The sequence below is a fragment of the Hesperophylax consimilis genome, chromosome 23 (assembly GCF_061612785.1).
Source record: "Hesperophylax consimilis isolate HC1 chromosome 23, BYU_Hcon_1.0, whole genome shotgun sequence".
Lineage (NCBI taxonomy): Eukaryota > Metazoa > Arthropoda > Insecta > Trichoptera > Limnephilidae > Hesperophylax > Hesperophylax consimilis.
In genome coordinates this window covers 19,899,919-19,925,214 of record NC_142858.1, presented here as the reverse complement: position 1 = coordinate 19,925,214, position 25,296 = coordinate 19,899,919, and the positions used below count along the sequence as shown (strand labels likewise).

The 25,296-nt window shown below is 33.0% G+C and overlaps 1 protein-coding gene across 1 annotated transcript in view; it reads right to left on the bottom strand.

Moving 5' to 3' along the window:
- Best2 (bestrophin 2) overlaps positions 1-25,290 on the bottom strand; it is a 146,297-nt gene extending 121,007 nt beyond the window's left edge. Inside the window, exon 1 of the mRNA XM_089646100.1 lies at positions 24,913-25,290. Within this exon, the coding sequence (XP_089502226.1) occupies positions 24,913-24,983 (71 nt within the window). The 5' untranslated portion in view covers positions 24,984-25,290. The remainder of the gene's footprint in view (positions 1-24,912) is intronic.
- Positions 25,291-25,296: the final 6 nt, after the last annotated feature.

The following is a 25,296-nucleotide window of genomic DNA, read 5'->3' as shown; positions in this document are numbered from 1 at the left end:
TAACTCAGAGGTCTATAATTTTAGTTAAAATCTCCAGCTGTATATTGTTTGTTGCTTTTGAGGTATTCCTCTTGACTATGCCAGTTTGTTCTAAACGTTGACTCAAACGGTAGAAATTAGCCAATTCCCCTACAGCAGAATTATAATTTATAATACTCGTGTGGCAAGTATATTCAATAATATTTGTTTAACTCGAAAATTAATCAACTTGGCCAAGTTGTAATGATGATTATTTTTTCTGATTACTTCTCCTAGGGCAGATGGGCAGTATTTACCCTTTCAAACTACAGCCCTGAAAAACTCTGCGGTACTGCACTCGTACCAGTCACGTACAATAGTGTTGAAAGATTAAATATTAAAAGCAAATCATTACTCATCTGTCGTAGCTTCTGTTCTTTTAGTAGTCATCTTAATTAAACACGACCTTATTCTTCTTCTTTTATCTCACAGATAATTTTATTGCATCGGTTCATAATCTGCCCTCTTATCCGACGTGCCAAATTAGCATAAATACACTCATAATTATTCTTTGTAATTGTTAATTAGCGCTTGCTTTTTATTATGGCAGACTGATGAATCAGATATAATGTATAAAGGTGATAACTTGAGGTTGTAGCACACACAAGTAGGTTACTATGATTCACTTACACAACATAGCTCAGAGAAAAGTGGCACTTGCTTGGAGAAGTTTTCGTCTACCAGCGGATGGTGGCTAATAATAGTCTGACTATTGTTTTTGACCGTTACATTTCTTAAAGACTTTTTCAAATGGTTGGAGAATTTGTTTGTATTTCATTTTTGCAATAAAATCCGAATTAAGGAATATTTCTGAACTTCTGTTTTTGAAAGGTGATGAAATACGCTTTTTAATTTTATTATTAGAAATAAAAATATAATTTTTGAAATAGACAGGGTTCACCTTATGTTTTTCTGTCTAAACACCAACTAAACTTACTGATGACAACAACTAAAACAAACCTTTTATCAGACAAATATATTATAAACATTGATTCTCCTAGGTATTATTATAGATAATAATCTTAAGTGGAAACATCACATCGAAAACCTTTCAATAAGGAGAAGAAAATTGATACACACATTATTTGCATTACGAAATATAATTAAACAACAACTTGGTTTGTGCAACCCCATCTTAACGTATGGTTGCATTGGTTAGGTAGCGTCAGGTAGAATTGTTTTAGATCCTTTTGTGAAGGCCCAGAAATCCGTTGTTAGAGTCATTTTGCTTAAACCCTATAGATACTCTAGCGATCAGCTCTACATAAAATTTGATTTACTTGGTGTTCGTCAAAATTACATAAAATGGGTTTTTATTTACGTACACAAAAATCTAGAAAATCTTGATAAAATTGTCCATAAATACAGGGTGTCCGGAAACTCGTAGTACAAGCGGGAAACTGGTGAATCTACATCACATTTGGAGTCGATTTTGTAGAATATTTTTTTTTGATTTGAGCTTTCGTTATCGAGTAAATCGAGTTAGAAGTTGATTTTTTAAAAAAAATTTTTTTTTTTTTTTTAATCAAATTCTTATAAATTATTACTGAAGATCGAAGTACCCAACTAATTAAAACTATTTGAAAGTAAAACAAATGAAGAAACTCGGATTTGAAGCATTATTTTGAAATCACCCTTCATTTAATCCGGTGTAATCATAAAATATTTCTGCTCTGCAGGGTTAAAACATCTGTTGTTCAACCCTAAACACCAGAAAAAACTTTAACCCTAAAATAGCCGAAAAATATATTTTTTTGGTTTTTTTTTTTTTTTTGTGAAAATGCTCAAATCAAAAAACTTTATGTTTATTTGGGTTCCCCATGTGGTGTAGATTCTCCAGTTTCCCGCTTGTACTACGAGTTTCCGGACACCGTGTATATCACAAGAAGTCACACCCGAAAGGATCTCGTGGTCCCAGGGAGCAATACGGCAAAGTACCAAAAGTCGTATACATACCTGAGACCAAAATTATATAATAAAATCCCCAAAGAATTAAATATTTAACATACAAAATATCATTCATCGGTTCAATAATAACTACATGGTTGATTGGCTTGGGGAGGGTGGAGTCTGAAAAACTATTAAAATGTTACATAAAATTTTACATAGTTACCTTTTAATGGCTCATTTAGTAAAAACTTAATATTTATTCAATTTGGATAATAAACAAAAACAACAACACTTTAATTTTACAGAATAAATTTTTAGCATTTTTTACAGCATTTGGTTTCTTAGAACGGGCGATCTGCCTAGCTAGGAACTAATATCGACCTACAATTTAAAATAACACTTGTACTTATTTTAATATACCTATGCAGTCATTGCAATATTATTATTTTATCATGTGTGCTATTTACATGTATCTAAAGTAATGTAATAAATAAAAATAACCTCAATTTTTTTTCGTTTCACATCAAAATAATTAATAAAATCATTGATAAATCTCTTTTTTTCTAAATTGCGGTCGGAACTTTTGGTTTCATGGAGGTATACATTTCAATTATTTTATAGTTAACCTCTTGAATTAAATATAAAGCGTGATGTTGTTTCTTCTAACACCGTTTAAATCATATTTATCACCATGGTAGTAAGGGAGACACAACGATTTCTATTAGACTATACAGGGTGTATCGGCACGTACAAGACAAACTTTAACCAGCTATTCCTTAGCACATTTGGAGTAAAAAATGTTATGGGCACTTTGATGTCCGGTAACATTATTTTTAAATTGAAAAAAAAAAAATCCACACTCCGTCACTGTCATTGGAATTGTTTCTCGTGTTCAACAGCTGTTATTAGCAAGTGTGTCAAAAAGTGTCCTCGCCCTTTCGTACACACTAAATAATTATAGTTAAAAATGAGACGAATGGTGCCGTGCCATTTCGTTGTGATTGTAAAAACGCGCCAATGTTATGGTACGTACGTACATTATTCAACGAAACTCGAACAAAATATTGCCAGGCGGGTTTTCAAACTTTGACAAAGGATAAAACATTGGTGACATGTGGTGAAAATATGAAAAGTAATTTTGTTAACGTACGTACATTATTCAACGAAACTCGAACAAAATATTGCCAGGCGGGTTTTCAAACTTTGACAAAGGATAAAACATTGGTGACATGTGGTGAAAATATGAAAAGTAATTTTTTTATTAAAAAAAAATGTTACCAGACAGCAAAGTGCCCATAACATTTTTTACTCCAAATGCGCTAAGGAATAGCTGGTTAAAGTTTGTCGGGTACGTGCCGATACACCCTGTATAAAGCAAACAAAATGACACCGGTATTGACGGAAAATAGCTGTTTTTTTCCAAAATCAATCAAAATCGCCTGATGGGTTGACCCAAACGAAGTATTGAATTCCGTAAGTCTTAACATGACCTATAAAGAGCACGGTCCACGCCGTGCAAGCGGGTTGTTTTCAGAGCGTTGGACCATCCCTTGAAGGGTTATGAAGGGTTTCTCGCAATATTTGTACGTCAATTCAATGTATCGATGTCTTGTAGGTACATCTCAATTAAATACCACATAAGTATTTTACAAATAAAAACAATTTTTTAGTCAACGCATCTATTTTGGGCTTTTTAGATCACTTAATTTTTTTCAATAAGAAAAACATATTTAAGTTTTTGTTTATATATTTAATAATATATTATTATTCAATTTATAAAACTGCTGTGTAATTATTATTTTTTCAAAAGGAAATATTATGAATGTATCGTCTGTAAATGGCTTCCCCACAGTTTGATATGCCTTTATAAGTAATATTAAATTATAACACCACAGAACTTAATTATAAACAAACTTTTACAAATTTAATAAAAATTTCATGGATTCATTTAAAATAATATATATAAAAAATAGTTCTATAAATAGTGTTGAAAGTTTGCCAGGGCAATAAAAAATCATTTTTTTGATGGAACATGGAACTTTTGATAAACGTAAAAAAATCCAATAATCTTTATGTAGGCAGGAGGTACTTCACTTTTTTATTACTTTTATTATTGGCAACCACAAAGTGAAAAATGTTTATTTTTAATGAGTGATAGGATATTTAGTTTAAAATCCGCTTCTGCAGCATCACACACTGTAGTGTATTCCTGTCCTCTTATGCAGATCTTAGGATGATCCGTCGTATTAATCCATGAAGCGTTGAACATTACAAATAAGTTATACATGATATGACGACAAATACTCAACAAGCGTGGATCATTGAGTCAACTGACATAATAATTCTGAGACACCTCTCTTATTAGTACCTAGACATCTGTATCTACTTGGCTACTGTTCTTCAGTTTATTATTCTGCATCTATTATTATAAGTATTGTAAATCTATTTATTGTTTCTACATATGTGAATTAAATAATGAACTTGGGTAAAAATTTTATAAATATTCATATAGATTTATAGATCAACAAACGCTGATTCTGAATATGTAAATTTGCAAGAGACTTAAACGCTCTGTGATTGGTCGGCCGGTTCTGATAGAACTTACACTGTTAAGGGTCAGCCGGCCGCGTGCGTTAAAATGATGATAATTTTGTGCAAAGTTGCGCTGTTTATTAAACACAAATTATTTCAACAGTACACATGCTTTCTGTAAATCTTGTTAAATATTTAATTTGGGATTTGTTGATTCCATACGGACCCGAGTGAGATCTACCTTACTGTTAACTGACAAAACATAAGTGCATATGACGTCACGCGTAATCCGTCAGATTTCGATCGTTTTGGCGGGTTCAGGTTTTACGGTGAACTTCAAAACATTTTTTTTTAATTAATGGAATTCCTTATTTTAAGCATGTAATATCTACACTACAAACTCCCATTCAAATATTGTCTTAAAATAAATCAAAGAACATTTTTTTTCACACATAGTGGTTGACTAATAGAAAATACATCATTTTATATACCTGTCATATATCACTGTGATGTAGATTTTATTATTTTTATTACATGTAATAGTGATGTTATTGACTTATTATTATAAATATTATATTTGGTAAGAGATCATTGTAAAATATTTCACTTTTTTATTTAGTTATTGATGATATAACCGGTTAGTGGTTTAGTTGGCATCGCATCTGGTTTGTACCCAGGCGTCGTGAGTTCAATTCCTAGGCTGGCTAAGTCTTCCATTGTGGCACAAACAACATATTTCAGGAGATTTTCAAATATTGTAAATATTATAAGAAAAAGTTTTCTAAATTTCAACGTTTGAAGATAGTTTTTAGGTCCAAAAGTTGAATTGTTTAAATGGAGAAAATAATATTCTTCTACGGAAAAAGATTTTTAAATAGGAAAAAAAACAACGGAATTTCAAAAACAGTTATTTTTATTTTTACTTCTACCGTAATATAGAATCACTTCCCGTTAAATTTTGTGCACTTTCCTCGGACACCTGTATAACATTACAAACAGAGAAAAAATGCTATCAGTAAGTAAGTACCTACTTACCTATCTACTAGGTATATAAATTATACTGATTGTAACTTTTTAAGATAGGTACCTACCTATGTGTTCGGTAGTTGTTTATGTTTAAAAGTTAAACAAAAAAATGATAGATAGGTTATTATATATTGTTTATTGATAGATATTGTTTAACATTATTCAAATAGATAAACCCACCGGCAACTACATATAATATTCGCGTCCTCAGGTCTGGAAGTTGAGATGTTGATTGAGTTGAAGAAATTCTTCAAAACTCCTTCTCCTCTCCACTAACTCATTGTAAACTGTGGTATGATAGTCTTACTTGCCTATTGACTTAACCTAAGTGAGTGTGGCGAACCATCGCTCAGGGAGTGGAAACACGACCTGCAATAGCCATCCTAAGCCAAGGTATGAGCTATCGTGCTCAGGCTGAATGACCTGAGGAACAGTGTCAGTGGGGCTCTTCTGAAGTAGACCTTCTATTTCCCTAGATACTCGCTGGACATAAAAGATAATTTGGACCATTCAAAAACTCCCTCGTGCGGCCTTCAGGGAACCAAGAAGGAGTGGAGAGGAGAGATGAGACCTGGGAAGTTACATTGTGGAACCAGAAGACATAGCCACATATCCAATGACAACCCTGGTGAACTTTATAAAAGGGACCGGTTTCCTGTTAAAGAAATGAGGTAAAACGGGAGACAGAACAATAGGCCGATGGCCTATGTGCTCACGGGAACTATAAGTAAACTTTTTTCTGTCTTCCTCTACCACATAATTTCATACTTGTCCCTCAAGGACCAAGAAACCAATCAATCGGAAGACAATGCAATAATTAGCTTACATTTAGCAGACAGCGTTTCCGAGGTAAAAATAGCAACTTAACAATCTGAGGAAGCAAGCACCAAGCTTGTAGCTTGGCTCGGCTGTAATCACGTGTTTTTCACTCTTCGTTAATGCGCAGCAATCGGTTATTTGCTTACTTTATAAAAATAAACACAGAATCAAGATGTTTATACAAAATGGATAGAGGGATCAAACAAATGTGTTTATTACGTCACCACACTTCAAAAATTCAGTATGACTAAAAATATTATTATAATACGGCAATTTTTTTGTTTTGTCAGAATAACTTTTACATATTTGTTTAATGTGAAACCGCACAAGATTCCCGACTGCTCGCAACCATCAGGAGTCAGTGAGACTATGGCATCCCCAATTGGGGTATGTTGTGAATTAATTGTGAATTAACCCTTTTCTAAATTTAATACATTATATTCATCATTTATTCATTATCACTCTTACATATTATTTGTATTTAATATCAAATGTACATGTGTGTATGTATGCATGTATGTATGCGTATGTATGTATGCAACTATGTATATTTATGTGTGTACGTATGTATTTATATGTGTATATGCATGTGTATGTATATATATATGTATGTATGTGTTTATACGTGTATATATATATATACATTTTCTCTTATTATTTCCTTGTTTTTAACATTTCTTTGTTTTAACCTTTCTTTGTTTTCTTTGTTTTTTATTGCTTTTTAACCTTCTTTATCTTTATTGCATGATGTGAACATTGGTTATTGGGTTGTAACCTAATTCTTTTACTTATTTTTTCTCTCTCTCTATGCATGTTATGTTATAAACCTGTTAATGTTCCTAATAAAATAAAATAAAATAAAAAGGTAGTGTGGAGGGGAAGGAGATGGGCAAGAGGGAGGTGGGGAAGTATCTGGCTACTCAGAACTTGATACCAAATACGGCTAAAACCATTTAAAGCAATGTTTCAATTCTGAATGGTGGTCTAACATCAGGGCGACACTGAGAGTATCTTCCACTCTATAAATGCGATTTGGTGGTCAATGGTTGCCGTCAAACAGAATCATGACATGTCATGGTTTATTGAATTTCATTATCTGTATTTTAATTGTATTAAGCAATGCGAACTCATTAGAATATCTACCTAACAATCGTGTTATCGCTGAAAAACTGAATTGGCAGTTTAGTGGGTGCTTGTAATGAAGAATAAAAAAAAAATAATAAAAAAATTAATAAGCGAAAAAAGTACCAATCTACAAACTGAGAAGAAAAAAATCTTTTTGGTTTCTATTTGATAACAGCAAATTGAAAATATTATATTAAAAACTACATTTTAAAAAAAAGAAAGATTTGTTCAAAAACATTATTTTTTTGTAAAATAAGGGAAAATAATTGATTATAAATATTTTAACACCGAGAAATGTGGAAAATTACTCAGTGCTTAACCATTCAGGCTAATTTGTTCGCTTTAGGGAACAACTCATATGGTCTCACAGAAATCGTTTTCTTTCTTACTGTTATACTAGGAGTTAAAAATATGATCTAAGCGGTGTTAGAAAAAGAAAAGCCAGGCTTTAATTCAAATTTAGAAGTTAAGGCGATGCACTACGTCGTGTAATATTTTAAATCTAGCCGCAATCAATAACACCCCTTACGTAGATGGCGATAATGTTTAAATTCCCGCTTAACACCATCCGCCTGTTTTGATTTATGCAAGAAAAAAACATGGCCAAAAAGTGCCTTTTATTTTATTTTGTGGATGTTCAGGCATCAATATTTATTTTTTTCGATCATTTTATAAATAAATTAATTTGCCACATTACACAATAAAATCATAACCGAATGGGTTCGTAAGTAGGAGATTTTGAACTTTAAGGCAGTTTTCATAGGTCTTATACATTATTTTTTTCAAGGCTTATAAAAAGACTTATCTAAAAAATACTCGATTATTTCAAAGGCAAAGGTGTATTCTACTCGCAGTATTTAATTAAAGCATCTGAAACATTTCTAGGAGACAAAATTTTCAAACCAAAAACACATGATTTTGCATTACTACGTATGGCATCGCCTTAAGCATTAAATAATTAAATTTGCACCTTTATGAAACCAATCGTAAGCGATCGCAATTTGAAAAAACTTACGAGACTTCGTAAAATTTGTATTTATTATTTTTATATTTAACGACAAAAAAGTCAGGTGACAATAACGTTTTTATAAATGTTTTCGTTATCAGTGATTTTAGTTACAAAAAATATATGAGCTTTTTTTAAATTTTTGAATTCAAAATTTTAATATTTCAAAAAGTATAATATGTTCATTCATAATAAAGAGGGTAATCATTACCTTTCCAAACAGTTTTTTTAGTTTTCGAACACATTAAGAAATACTCCTATATATAATATTTATTTAAGGTTGAGGCTGAGGCTTGAAGAGTTAAGTAAATTACATCGAATTTGTTTTTATTTTGAAATAGGAAAATAGAAATCAAATTTTCATTAAAAGTACTACTATGTAGTATGTGGATATAAATATATTAATATGTAGTTGTCAGTGATTTGAATGCAAAAGAATGTAATAAAGTATGTTAAGTAATATAATATTATCATTTACGTAATACGTTCACAGGCGTATCATCATATCAGATGAAAGAAGATTCTGCTCGAGTCGCACAGCTCACCTGATCGCTTCTTGCGCGCAGACACAGGGTCGCTGAACCGTCATTGTGATGGTATTAATTCAGGATTGTTGCAGTAAGATTCTATTGGCGCCACCGCGGCAGTAAAACCAACTAACAGTATTCACTAACTCTCTCTCAATGAGTTATCAATTCAGGGACTTTTATTAGGTACCGATTTTCGCGTTTCCCATTATTTCCCGTCATTGGGCCTCGACCTTGAGGTTACTTTTGTATTTATTCAAGATCCCTGCATTACCAACAGCTTTCCTATAGCTTCTTAAACTAATATCTACTCACCACTAGAGAATTTGCACCGAACTGCCAATACCCGATACAGACCTTTTCTACATAAACCCTTAAATGCATACTGTTGCAAAACTGAAACATACCGTTCAAACCACCTTTAACTCTTTGGTGTATACTTAATGCATGCCGTTTTAGAATTATCAAGTTCACGGTAATATATTTTATCGAGTGGCATCACCTTTTTTTTCTTTCGCGAATGTCAAATGTCACTTTTTCTTTAACAAAGTGAAGATTCTCGAAAATTGGTTGGAGGTTAGAATTACAGTTTGGTTTTGCTGTTATTATTTTGATTTTCTTAGGTAAGTAGATACAATAATACAATACTTATATGTAATAACTCGTATTTTTCCGATACACTTATTAGTTTTGAGAATTTTTTTTAGGTTTTTAATTTTTTTTTCATACGTAAATTGTTCATATTATTTTTTTATTAAATACATGGTGTTGTAAATCTGCAACAATTTTTTTTTAATCAAATATCATTAAAAAATTACAAAAAAAATCTTTATATTTCTTTGCATATGCATGTAAATATCTACAAAATATATTTTTTTACAGAAAAATTTTAAATCATGCATTTAAGGGTTAAAAACCTCTCGTCCTGTAATCAAAGAAAAATAATTGGTTCTGAATGTATCTGATGTAATTCTTTAACATGTATTTCGACAGCTATTTATGTAATATTAATTTACTAAGTTTCTTTCTACCTACCTACTCTTATTTTAACCATTTCTATGTTTATATAACCTTAAGCCTTTCGAGGAATAAATAAATATATATTTTTTTTTAAAGTGCCAATTGAGATTCGTGAAACTACTTCAAGTATTAACTGCACATATTACATGTCTTGTACCTAACTAACGCCCAGAAGAGAGAAGTACTAAAAAAATTAATGTTTCTTTTAACGAGTCATGTAAGACAAGCAATAAATTCAAATTCACACGTCCAAATCCTAGCAAAACAAACAAAAACTATTTGATTCAAATAAAATATTGCAAAAATAGTTTTTCCGCATTTATTTGTAGGGGGAAAATGTCGCTTTTGGGAGAACACCATTCATAGTCACGTATCTTAAAAATACTTCATCTATCTTTATTAACGAAGGCTAAAGTGTCAGCTATTATCCATTCTTCATCATTCGGAATTCATTGTGAGTCTTGTGAACGTTCCTATAGTAAAACAATAAGAGGAAAACTAAAATTTGGATTTTATGTCAAAATACTCACCAAACTGAAAAATATGTTTATTAATCAAAATGTATGGCAAATATCTAGTACGGAACTTATGTGCTAATTTGTTTCTCACAAAAAATCAAAATTGTTATCTATGATGCCCTGAATTTAAAACACATATAAATTAAATAGCACACATCCGTACTCGATATTTTAAATACTTGATTAATAAAATATGTTAAAGTTTGGTTTCGCCCCAAATTCAAATTTCAGTTTTTTTAGCCGTTCCGTTATTGAAAATGAACCTACATTTACACACGTACTACGTCAACACATTAATTTACATACATATAAGTACTTTGCTCTTTAAAAATGTCATGTTACTAAGAGCAGAGGTAGGTACTAATTTAATTCTCACCGTCCATGCTCTATCCAAATTGTCTACTCGCGTATCAACGCCGAGCATTGCGTTTGGGTTAACGGGTTAGTGTTTATAATACCGACTGTTGCGTAATGATTGAGAATATGTATGCATTTATCAACAGAATGCCGTGACGTGGCTTCGTACGAGTCATCTTGGAATTCTCCAGACTGTATGGAAATGCTGTCGGAGTTTATTGTCTGAGAGGTGACATACAACTTTCTCTTATTTCAGCTACACTTCCAATATTGTTCTCTTCAAACGCCGCTCTGAAATGCTCGTACCGCGCGATACGTTTGCCAATCACTCTCGAAAGAAAATTGCAAGGCTGGAGATTGCAATTGTAAAATATACTCTTTTTTGCCTGTGTCTGCAGTCGGGGCAAACTTCAAAGATAATATAAGACAGAAATAACAGAAGATGTTTGTGTTGGGTTAACAACTAAAAAAAAATGCCAGCTTTCAGTGAAAATCAGGGGAGAAATCAAAATACTATTTCAGCGTTTTTTCGTTTCAAACTTTCTGAAAATGCAGCATTGTACAGTAAAACTATATAAAATAAAACTATATAGAACAACAATTTTTAAGAGATATGCAATCATTCCAGCTTACCATGTTAAAATAACTAGCAGAAGGTGAACACCTTGGCTGTGGAATCTCCAAAAGTGGTTTAGCCATGGCTCAACATCTTTAATACAGCCAGCAGTTTCAAGGTATAAGGAGGAAAATACCGGGTGTAAAAAAGGAGTATTTATAGTATAGGAGTACTGATCTAAAAAATTATTTAGCATAGGTTATCTTGCGAGATGCCGCCCTTCGCGCTACTGACACTGCTCTTATCTTGAACTAAGATTGGTAACAACGCGTTGATACATAGCTCTTGACATGGCTTCCATTTCTGATCTGATACTGCTACTTGACAGAAGAGGAGAATCCTAAACGAAAATATCAATTACCACTTCATAGGCCAATATGGTAGCCATCTCAAGAGCGTATTTTCGTGAGATGCCTAAAGTCGATAAAACTCGCATACTATGAGGTCTGGCATCATGAAATTTTTTAGCCAACGATTTTATTTCCATCATGAGCTTTAGCCATTAGAAGTTTCTATCGATTAACGGTAAAAAATAAGGTTTAACATGTGTTCTAAATGTTCAATAAAAAGTGTTTTGCGAGTGGCTAGTGCAAGTAATACACAATAACTACTGGTGATTGGGTACCGAACGATAGCCCGGGTGTGTGCACCATTCGCAAACGCGTTTAGTCACAGCCGATTGTGATTCTTTCCTCAAGCGAGTCTCTCGCATAAAGCGGCGCGGGCGACGGCAAAACAGCCTTGGCTTAATCCAGCATCAATGGAAAATCCGGGCTTGGATTGTTCATCGTTGTTGGTTTGTTTGTTTCAGGCTGCAAGTTTAGTGTTGTGACCGCTGTGGGATGGTCGGAACAAAGCATTCGGTGGAGCGGTGTAGATCCGGGAAACATCCTCGTCATTGTATGTACCTGCCTGCCTACATACTACAGCAGTGATGATCAACATTTTAATCCGGAGTTCTGATATATTCATTATAAATTTGTTCGCGGGCCGCAGGGGATAGGGTACATACAGCTTAAAATGGTTGACTTTGCATTCGATTGTGTCGCCAACCTATATTTTCTAAAACGGAGTTTTTTTATACTAAAAATCTTTTAAAGGGGTATAACCGATTCTTGCGAAGCAAGACGGGACGTCGGTTCTGCACGGAACGACGCTTTATTCGGCATTTTATATTTTCTCTAAGAATTTTCATATCTAAAGCCAGCATTACGGGGAAATGATCTATAATAGCATTGCTTCTTTTACGAGATCTTACCCTAGTGTGGTCTATGCAGGCATTTTACCGTGTTGAGAATAGCACTTTTTGGGCCTTTATAACATTTTGAACGTCATGTACTTCTGAGAATACTGCATTTAAGGAGTTTAAATAAATCGAGATTTTTCTGAAAGAATGTGAACGGTATAATGCCACAATATTTATATAATTTCTTATTTTTATTAATAAGCTATTTCCTTCTGCAAAGTTAGGCTCTTCAACTGTGATTTTTAATTTTCCAAAACATAAACGACAACTCAGTGTGATAAACTTTATATTAAGGAATTTCTTTTGGTTTGTATTTTTCTTTTATTCAGCAATCTAATAATAACTCTAGTAATAGTCACATTCTAACTGGACTGCCTTTTTGCTAAGGACGGCGGAAAAATCAGCCACCTGTACCGGGTCATAGGTACTTTTTAGAAATCTGACCGCATGCAAACAGGATTGGGAACAATGGCTCCCACTAATTATCTCTCTCGGTAGATACCAACTTTAATCGCTCTGAGCACACAATACACTATTATGTTGGTTTTGATCTAAGTAGATGCAAAATTACCGATATTATAAATTTGCTTTGAAATGTAGTTGATTAGCAACCAAGCTAAAAAATATGACTGGCTTGTAGCCTAGTTGTCCAAAGCGTCGGGATCGCATTCAACTGTTACAGGTTCAACTCTTTGCAACCCAGGTCCTCCATTATTTGACAAGTAACAATTTTATGATGGGGACACAAGTTGTCAAGTTTCTCATTATTATCGGCGTATCTGTTGCTCTTTAGTATTACTCGCAATGCTTTATTTTTAACAATGCATTTTTGTCGTTTTCTCTTCATCGCAAGTGAAAATAATCCTTTAACATCATGTCAGTATCAAAAGTTAACAATACTACATAAAAACGCGAGCCGAACAGTCGAGCTGAATCACGACTTACAAGAAAGAATTGAAGCAACCGCAAATGGGCCTTAACGTCGCATGTGGTTGCTTCGTTTCTTTCCTGTAATCTGTGACTCGGATCGCGAGTTTTTTCTCATGTTTATATGCAGCATAAAAGATTCAGAATTGTGCTATTTCACCAGGACGATACTTACAGCCTTACTAATAAACGTGTTTTTTTTCTATTTTACACAACTGATGAACAACCGTTTATGTATCGTAAAATGAATTCGGTAGGCGGGTATGAGTACCGCCGCCCTGGAACCATTTATTGAATAAACAACACCTCCGTCACAGGCCACCTCAAGTGGTTAATGAGCTAGGTTTAATGGCTTAGCAGGGGTGTCTGGGGTCTTGGGGTGAGGTTAGTCCAGGTCTTAGCATCACCAGCTGCAAGACTGGTTGAAGGAGCCCTTCTGACCTCTCCATCAGGACTCTCTTCGAGCTTCGCCTTGCGCCGCAGTGAAATTTCTCCCTTCCTTTCCTAAATAGATCCTTAACACAATATCCCCAAAGATGAAATAGGCCGTGGGGAGATTTTTTTCCTGGTTGTCTCCAGTGTGGAGCTAACAAAAAAACAAACTTGTTAACTGTTGTGTAAAATTTCAAATAATTGTTTATTTATAAGACATCAACATTGTTCTACGGGTCATTAATTGGTTAATTCATTAATTGGTTGACCGTTACCTAATTAACATCTATCTAATTAGTTAACTTTTTCTATTGACGTCTCAATTAATAATATTATAATTTTCGTTCGTATATTCTGAAAATTGATTTAAAAGCAATTGCCAGCGGTCAATTCCTAAACGAAGCCATTGTCGATCTAATGATTTCCGCACAGCTGAGCTGAAGCGATTCATCGGTTGCCAGTAACAGGATGGGAACTTTCTGTTCATACATTCAATGCCACGGGCTGCAGCGTGGCGTAAACTAACTAATGCATAATATCACGGTACACCTACGTATAAAACTGTGTTTTGTTTCACATCCCTCATCATTTCGGAACAATTTTTATTTATTACTTTTTATTTACTTCGGTACCTACATTAACTTATTTTACAAAAGGGTTAGTAATAAACAATGGCTGCGTGAAATAATAACTTACGTTACAAAAGGTTACAATTGATTAAAATAAATAAAAAATACATTAGAAATAATGTTTTGCATAATTTTTTTTAGGTATTTGTCACGTAGGTATGTTTATATAAAATGTCGATTTCATTTTATAAAAATAAAAATTTTATATTTCTGTTGCTAAACTATGTACTCGTAGTTGAGGAATTTGTTAAGTTTGCGAGAATTGCGAGCGAAAATTGTTAAAAAAAACATGTCCCATTTTTACAGTTTTAAAGTTGCGAATTGAAAAAGTGTCGTTGACCAGGAAATTACACGTAATAGAAAAAATGTGCTAATTTTACGACGACTGAGCTGAAATACCAAAATATTTTTAGGGTTTCAACTACAGAAACCAGTGGAAAAATTGGCACCTACAAAATGAGGGATCAACTTTTTATAGCATCAAAAATGGCAGATACTCGCGCAAATATCATAATTCATAGTTAAAATGTTGTTTGAAATGGCTTTAGACATTTTTTGACAGGACCTGAATAGCCAGGAGCTTTTTTTTAAACTCCTTCTTTCCCATCATCTTCCCTGCTCAATTTCCATCAGGTTCACAACATAATAAATTTAAATAAATTGGGGATAAAATGGTTCTGGAAAGTTGGGTCTTGGTATTCGGATTATTCGTAAATATAACAAGAAAAAATTAGTACATCACTTTAGAAATTTCAGTTTTTAGAAAAGTATTTATGAAACTTCTAATCTATTTACTCAGTGCCAACACTTTGTATTTTCAGTTGGCTATTAAAACAGTTTCCGGAATGTTCACCTGACCGAATTTCTCAAGCGATCGCAGGTAGATGTTAGACACTTAGCAACTATTAACATTTTAACAGCTATTAGTAAGCTGGACACTATTATTATCCCTTTAAAATGGGAAGCACGTAATGAAGAGCTGTTTAGTAAGTATTTTAGAATATTAATCGGCTTTTTTACATGTCCATTAAGACCTCAACCACAAAAAGTACGTCAAGCCAACTCAATGAATTACACATCCAGTATCATTTAACTCTTGCGGTTTTATGTAGTGAAACAATATAATAATAGATTTAACAGATTAATTTATAAAGCGCCCTTTAAGATACTGCACTGACTTATTGTAGTATTGTTATTTTGACTAGATATACATATCCAGTTAAGATAGTTTTGAGAGTTAATCATAGATGGCGGTGCTTTCACTATTGGGAACGAATGGTTACGACTGCAGCCGAGGATAACCGATGCACGGGTTGGGAGCTCACTTGTATCTCTAGTACCCGGCAGAATAACTCCAAGTAAGACTATTATTATAATAAATTATCCACGATGATAAAATTCTCTTTTAGCTTGAACGAAACAAGCATTGATTTAAGACTTCCATACTCAAGTACCTATATTTAATGCCAAGTGATCATATTCACACAGTAATCCCAGACATTACACTTATAAATTGTTACTGTCTGTATATCAGACTAGAAATAAATTATACTAATGGAAACAGAAAACATATAATAAAATTCAAGGGTCATAAAAATATTGCGTTTTTATTAGGCCGCTGAAAAGATGATCCCAAGAAATGTGATCTCTACCGATTCGATAGAAATCTGATGTTGCAAATTTGCACAAAACCTTTCAACTCCTGGGCTTTTAAACGATTTTCACATATAATTATAATGTCATATATTTAAATCACATTGATATTTAATTGAAATTTATAAGACATTGATACATTGAATCACCATACTAGCCAACTGCCTGTTTAATGATGACCAATACAGTATAGTTATTACGTATAAAGTGTAAACAATATAATGAAAGATTTTGGGCTATACTAATAAACGCGTTTCAAACCCTACACAACCGATAACCAGCCCTTGATGTAGAGGAATTGTTTCTCAGCTGCACAAATTGTAAGGGGATACAAATATAAACATTATGAATATAGGTAGTTTGATTAGTTAAAAATTACTTTTAATTTATATTTTTGGTTTAAGTCATCAGTGACAATATTCGTGGACGGTTGACATAAAATAGTTTTGACATGCTCAAAACACACTTACATAGGTTTATCTCGTCAATGAAAATATTCGTCAACAGTTGACATTACATTTGACACATGAAAACGGGACGTTTCCACGACTCGTTGAGTTCAACAGCTCGGTTATGAAATGATTTTCCAGCCGATGTCTTCCTTCCTCCTTCAACAAAAAAAACACCCCAAAGATGACTTAGGTCCTAAGCAAAATAATTTGCCGTGGGTATTCCTGTGCGGAGAGTGTTAACGTAACGGAGAGAAAGATTGCCAAAACACAATATTCAAAAAAGAGGACATTGACGAACAGATATTAACTTGTCTTATTCCTTTTCGGGAAAATGCTAAGCCTGGAAGCGGCCAGCAGCACATACTAATATCTTAGCGGGAACCTACATAACTGCGTATCTGCTACTCAGTGGAGTCCATTGCTCTACAACAAAACGTAGGCTGTGTGTAGTTTTATAACGTATTTTTTATTCTGTCACCATTTTCAAAAACATTGCCCGAAACAATTAAATTAGACAAATGGCAATATAAACGTAATTGCAACCCTACGACATAATTAGAAGGAAATACACAGAAAACACAATCAATTGAAAAAAAAATAGAAAAAAGTTTTAAAAACACGTTCATAAAAATGTAATTCGAAAATTATAGGTTATATTTTACTTCTTTCGAAAATTTGTGAATAATTTTTTCCTCCACAGAATGATAGCGACAACACAAAAATCATTTTTCATGTTATCCGTTAGCCTATCGGTAGTTGTGTAGTTAAAAAAAAAAAACCTTTAGTGGAGGGATTTGACAAACAAGCAATATGGAGACGTATGTATGTGATTTGAGTGTGTATCCCTCAAAAAAAAATAGTTTGAGGAAGTCTTTGATTTGGAAGTATTGCCTAATTCAGTTTGCAACTGACATCATAAATTTGTCAAATAGAAACAATTCAAAATGTAGAACGATGGTGACATAAAAATATTCATAAATTAATCGGAAAAAATCGTTTTGATCAGAGATTTCTAGGAGATTTAAAAAAACTTTATTTTTAACTTTTAGTATTTTTCAGACTTTATGGACCGCACGCCACTGCCAGTCGAATGTAATAAAATCGTTCAAACTGTGTTTAATACTTTTACGTGATTTGAATGAGTCAGACGGGGATAATGTATATACAATCATGTTTGTGTCGGCACTGGTCGTAAAACAAATACTTGATGTCGATGATATGGTAGTTACCTACTTATTTAACAAGTTGTACCCAGCAAGAACATGCATTATCAATAATTCATCTAATGATTAAACTTCTAGAAATCTAGTTAATATATATTTAATATTTTTTGACTTTTTACACAACCTTGCATTCGAATATGAGTTTGTTTTTATATACTTATATAAACATGTTAAAATAGGGCCATCTTTTTGATGTAAAAGCAAAATGCGCTATTGATTCTCTATCTGCACTGAGCCACAGCAAAACTAGTTAACTTTATAGCAGAAGTCTAAGGTCTGGGTGATTCAAACTATCGTCATGTTGATTGACAATAAATTTCTCTGATGTAGTAAAATATCTCGAACGGTGAGCTGGCGTCATAAAATTAACAAAATCTCGCGTGTCTATAGTGTATACGCCAATGCCACATTTTTTATCGTGAGCTATGGAGCAATGCGATGGCTTTGGTTATTTTAAAGAGCCATTAATTTCATTGTAAAGTAATGACAAAGAACGAGAGTCAGATTGGAATATTTTGACTAAAAATATTTCGTCATTGAATTTTAGCTCTCACTAAGGTGATATTGTAAGTTTCTCTGGCAGAGAGGCGCAAACGCCAAGGAGCTCGTTCCTTATCTACTGTCTATTAACAATCAATTAATCATCCAAATGTTTAAAGTCATAACATTCTTTATCAGTTGAACATGCAAATATATTTTACCGTTATTAATTTTTAACTGATAAAAAATAACGGCTCTATTCTACTGTTTGAGAATAATAACAGAAGATAACATGCGCAATTATTTGTATCTGTCACGTAACGATTGCTTCCTCATACTTGTGCAGGTACCGCATCTCACGTTGGTAGATTATTAAGACCCTTGACACGGCCATTCTAGGGGCTTGCTACTTGTTACTCTCGAGTCGAGAGTCTCGACCATGGCATATTTAACTAAGGTTTTATTAATTTACCCTCAATAAATAACTTAGATACATCTTGCTCCCGACACCGCCATAAGTAAAAAAAAACATTGAAAGAACATTATTTACAACAAAAAAACACTCAATTAGACCAATATTTTTTAGTTTGATTTGTGCCAAGCTGGTACCTATACCTAGTGAACAGAAGTTACTTAGAAGGTTTCTAAAAACAGTATTGCTCATTATTCAGTCAAAATTATTATGCACCTACATTTTTTAATAATAAATATACAAATATCATTATATGTTACAGTATATAAAGTAAACAATCATAATTGATTTTTTGCAACAGAAAAAATAAGGCTCTTGTGTTTGGTGAGGGAATTTAAACTCAGAAAACAAAATAATGTGAAATATAGTATAGTTATATAGTAAATAAACAGATGAAAAATAATTTTCTAATATAATAATAATAACTGACTTAATGTACTTGACGGAAATTTTATAATTTACGCTGAAATTTATGAATATTTTCAAGTTTAATTTCTTGATACATGTAGGTATTTTTAATACGCCTAGTTTTCAATTTTGGGACTTTAATATTTTTAGATATCTTGCTGATATTATAAATATTAATATATATGTTTGAGATTCAAAATTACAAATTCCATAATCTGTGTATTTTTTAATGTAATATATCTTACAAATGTATCAATCGTCTTAACTCTCTTCTTCCTCGTATATAAAACTTGGAACACCATTGTATGCCTATCACACATACCATGTGTCTTATCTCTTCCAATAAACTCACATAACATGAATAATACCTACGTACGTTCTCGGTACTGGCAAGTGTACACAGAGACACAGTAAGTATATAGAAATTGAGCAGGTTGGTGTGGGCTGCTACAGTCAGTATATTATTATATGTATTCTATTACAGTGGCTCGAGTGGTGCTGTTAGACATTGCCACAGGCCGGAATCGAACTGGCAACCTCTCGTACATAAATAGCATCGTTTGTTCTTCAGAACTTCAGCCACAAACAGGTTGTTTCACGATAATCAAGCGACTAAGTTACAACACCGCTCACTACTTTTTTTTACTGATCTCCGCTCGGCGTTTCCTCCTAATCGGGTTATAGAAGAGCTTATGTGTGGAAACCGTTTCATGATTTGAACCACTTTTAGCAGGAATTTATACGCTCTTAAAAATGACTGATCGCGATATGAAAGTAATTTCCCTACCGGCTTTTCGTCCACAGTGGATGATTATTTCAACGAATGGGTGACTGGAAACCTAATCAAGTGTATCATTTTATACTATCATACAGTTAACTTCTTTAAAATATTGCTAGTTTGTCTTTACCTGTAACAGTAAATCATGACATGAAACATAATGTTATGTAATACTCGTTACTTGACATGAATAATGCTTGTTTGCTTCCAGGTAGAGATACAATACGTAAAAACGAATCCCCGTAGATGAAATATTATGGTGACCGTATAATTCATCAAAATGATAATTCATCACATCTTTAAAAAGTTATATAAAGTCATGTTAAGTGATGAAACAAAAACTGTATTAACTGGGTTAAGTAGGTTAGGTTAGGTTTAAATTTTTTTTCATCGTTTCTAATGATTTTATATCACATTTTAAAAGATTTTTCAATTGTCATTGTGTTGATTTATCATGGAACCGTTATATATACTATTTTTTCCGTGTTGGTGATGAACTTCAGTTTATTTGACGCGCGATTTACAAATTAAGCGGAACATTTGCTAATTGGTGTTGATGAAAGAAAATTAATGATTTTTTTGAAAATAAATATTAAAAATACGAATAGGCACATCGAAAAATATCTTGGTCTGATGGAGTCACCAATTGAGGTGTTTTTTCGTCGAATGACAAAGTATTGTGAAATTATTATTTGTATATACATTGTGAAAGTTTTAGAAGAAATTATATATATTGTGAAAGTATTGTCAACTAGTTAAATAAAACTAACTAATGATTAACTTCAAATATATTCGTCATATTGTGAGGAATAAACAATACAATTTCAGCTAATTGGTAATCCAGGGGAAGATTGATGGAAAACGTAGCAGGCGAAGATACTTTTTAATAAACGTTACTGGTCTAGTACTAGGGCAGTTCCGGACTATGGGGTATAAATTATGATGATACTCAACCTCCTTTAGAAGTAGGTACAAAAAAGAAGAAGAAAGGAGTAGGACAGTGGACGGGTTATAGCGAACTGATGCGTCAAGAATTCTGACAGTATAAGGTACAGTAAGGGTTTGCTTTTTTAGCTAACGTTACCTAAAATCATAATATCCCGTAATTTTTTATAGCTATACGATTTTATGATGAGCAACAAAAGGTAGGTATGAAACGTTTCTTCTCTTAGCGTCGAGTATAGACGTGGAAAACGATATGCGATAAGCGCAAGCGAATACCACAGCTATGAAATCTACAGCAATTTATTTTGCAATAGAATTATGTTTTAACTATCGAAAATGTTTACCAAACAAAGCAATTAATAAAAAGTAATAACTATTATTTACGTGATATAAGGGATACTAATACAAATCTCGTTAGCCGTGTACAAAACACAATAAAAACGCCGATTGCTGTGGTGATTTCACTTAAATCGGCGCACAATATTGACGGAACAAGAACGAATTTTTTTCAAGCAGTCTTCAATTTTAATTCACTCATTGTTCTGCTATTCTGAGGCTTTTTATATGCCACGCGTTAAAAACAACGTGCAACAGTGGATCAGAAAACTATGTGAAAACTGCAGTATTATTACTTAGGCGAAACCTTTCAATTCTAACGCAGAAACTTTCTCAAAACTGTAAATCTAATTTTAGGAACTAGTTTCATAAAAAAAACGTCAACTTTCACTATGGTGCACTAGCTCAGACAGTAAAGGAAATGAACGGTGATTTATGATCAGTCCTTACAGCGCAATCAAATTTATGCAGTTTCAAAATAATAGATTAGAGATAGGGTGATTCAACTAAACATTTCTGTTCGCGTTGAATACATTATTTGTATTTGTGTTTAAAAGTAGCCCGAAGACGCACTTTGGAGGGCGGAATTTTAAAATATCTAATATATTAGTATAAATAAAATATTATATGTGTGGTAAAGCAGTACTGCAATCGTTATCTTAACCAACGTTGAATCAAGAGATTTAGGTGATATTTGCGAAAGTAATTTATTCATATTAAACACAGAATTTGTTTTTAATTACAATTTTTCAATACTTTATGACAAAATAAGCGACTCTCAAACGAAAGAAAATAGAAAAATCAGAAAAATATTCGGACGCTTTTAGGTAGAGAACCCAGGATTTCAGCGTTTCCTAGGCTTTGATCCGACCCTATCCCCTTTGGTCATATGTAACTACACCATACTTCGACTAAGAACTAACCACATTATCTTCATTTTCTAAACGCATAGTTTTATTGGCAACTATCTTTAACTACATTTTTGTTTCATTCAATAAATATGACAATTTACAAAGCGATTATTTCACTCAAAAAACCACTTGATCATTTTGCCAATTTTGCTTAAAATTAGGGCACATTGACAGATCATTAAATTTATATGCCTAATTACTTTATATTAAAATAAATTTATCGAATTAAAGCTAGACCTTGAGTTTCATTGGTGCATTTTTAAAAGTCCGCCATACTAATAGAAAAGGAACGAATATAATATTTAAACACAAATACCAAAAAATCAATTGAACATCATGCTATAAGTGCTGGCATTGCCGCCGAAATTTCATTAAAATAATGTTTTCATAAAAATATTATTCGAAATTGATAGTATCAGCATTAATGAATATTTGTAATAGATTTATTATATAAATTATTAATAAGCTTTTAATAAATTCAGTACTGAATCTTATTAGAATCTTTTGTAGGTATTTAACGACTTAATACTAACTAAAAAGTGTCAGCATCATTAAATATATCCAATAATCTTCCAATATCGAATTTATCCTTCTTCATATCCGGCGTTCGAATGTGAAACTTCTTCAACCTAATTATAAGACGATTTGATACTAATATTTAGAAAGTTCCTGATCCTAACCTGACCTAACCAACAAACGACCTCATTTAGCCGGCTCCCTGATGGGTCGTTAAGGAACCGAGATAATCAGGGTTCAGCAAAAATGCGTGTAATGTTGCGCGATGTCTTGCTGCATGGACTCGCACACGGGTCTGCAGATTTCAGTATATCTATAGGCATTGAACTGTCGGTATTGCAGATTTCTGTTTTACCGTCCCGTTTTTATCGTACCGACAAGTGAGTCAAGTGACGACGAATTTGTAGAATCTTACACTATTTATGATCAAGGCTTGGTAATGCTATTATTGTGCCTGAATAAAAACAAAAATCAATAATTCGTTGGACTTTTTCAAAGGATTTGCTTAACGAAAATAATAACATAGTTTTTATTTATTAATTTATTTATTAATTTATTTACTGGGTTTTTACAGATGTTCTCAATTACGTGAGAACTATCCATATATAGATGTTATTAATAAAAAAGTAACTCGAAAATATCGAGAAGCTATAGAAACTACGCACCGCTTGCGTACGTATCCTATAAGTATACTGGAAATACTGATGAAGAAGCCCGCTAACATTCTTCAAATAATTCGTATTTTTACATCATGTACTGTACCAACACCAACTTTTTCCCATTTACCATTAATTTTGTCGAATGGTTCAACGAAGGCTTTATGCAGATTATCCACGTCACAAAATATACCAAAAGTTTCCGCACGTTATTTCAAAACATAAAAACAAATTTTATATATTATATTTCTTAGTCATTGGTAAAATATCCACAAACCGAAATGATATCTGGATAAATTTTACAAGCGTAGCATAATAAATAGAAATAAAAACGGATTAAATATAAAGCACTGAATTTCAGCGAGGTTTTCTTCCGAACGAATACAAGTTATCCTCAAATTTAATGATGTTTTTTGTGTGAATTAGTCATCATCACCGGTAATGCTTGTCACCATGTCATTTTTTTGGAAAGTACAGTAGTTATACAGTAATATAATTCACATTATATGGATATAATATGTATATACCTAATAAGAGTGTTAATGAAAAGTACTCAATACCCTCAAACACGAAATAATAATAACAATAACAACGGCTCACACAAGTAGAAAGGATATTATTTTAAGTTATATTATTTTGGACTGGATTGGCGTGATTATTGATATTTTATATCTTACACATTCGAAAAAAGTCAATCGTTTCGTATTACTTATAACGTCAGTTAAACTATAGCATACCTTTATTGAAATCGTGAGATTTATTTATGCCTCGAACGCTGTATGTTTGCAGCAAGAGATGAGACTGGACTGTTGGTGGATATGTTACGTCTATTGAATCAGATATTGACGGAGTCATCTACCTCGGGAAGCTCAACGATCGCAATATAAAAAGAGGGAAACCTCCTCGGGCCGCGGGAAGAATGTCCAACAGTTGAATGTGAACAGCTGTTGGAGCGGCAAATATAATGCAATTCTTTTGTGACAATATTCAGACGTCGCTTGCTTTGTTGGAATTGCCACTCTGTATAATTTGACAATTATAATTAAAGAGAAAAGTGGCGCGTATAATCAATATTATAAATTCAATATGGGTGTTTTGAAAAATATACTCAACAAGGAGTTCGGTTGTTTACTGCCAATTCGAAAATAAATTTTTACTAATACATACTTGATGTTGTTTGGAGATAATTAATCTCGTTTCTGATTCAATGATTCGCAATTAAAAAAACTGTTAAAAATTAAAAAAAATGAATTTGATTAGGCCATAATTACCAAATAAATCTTAAACGGAATCGATTGCATGAAGTGAATGCATTGATTAATTGTTTACAACGCAGAGTATTCTACAGGTACGTTCGTTATTTTTTTATGATGATTAGAAGAGGGTTAACTTACTTGCACAGAATTCTCCAAAAACATCCGAAACTACTCCCATTTGGCACTTCGCCGGCGTACGAAACAGTCATTATAACTTTTTAAAACTTTTATAAAGAAAGAACGGACGGTGCAGCTCAACAACAATATAACTAAACAACACAATGGCTACAATACACAATAGTAGCAGCGACCCTCCGCCATTTAGCGAATAAATAGTAAAAGAGGGAACAGTTCACATAGTTGCACAGATTCGGGGAAGGGGACAGGCCGACGGACGCGGCGCGCGGAGTAGGAACGACGGTCGACTGACCGGACTGGTGGACTGGCTAGTGTAGTGGTTCGGGCTCGGACTGACTCGCGTGCCTGACGGAGACTAGTAGTCAGTAGTGTGACTGACGGGGC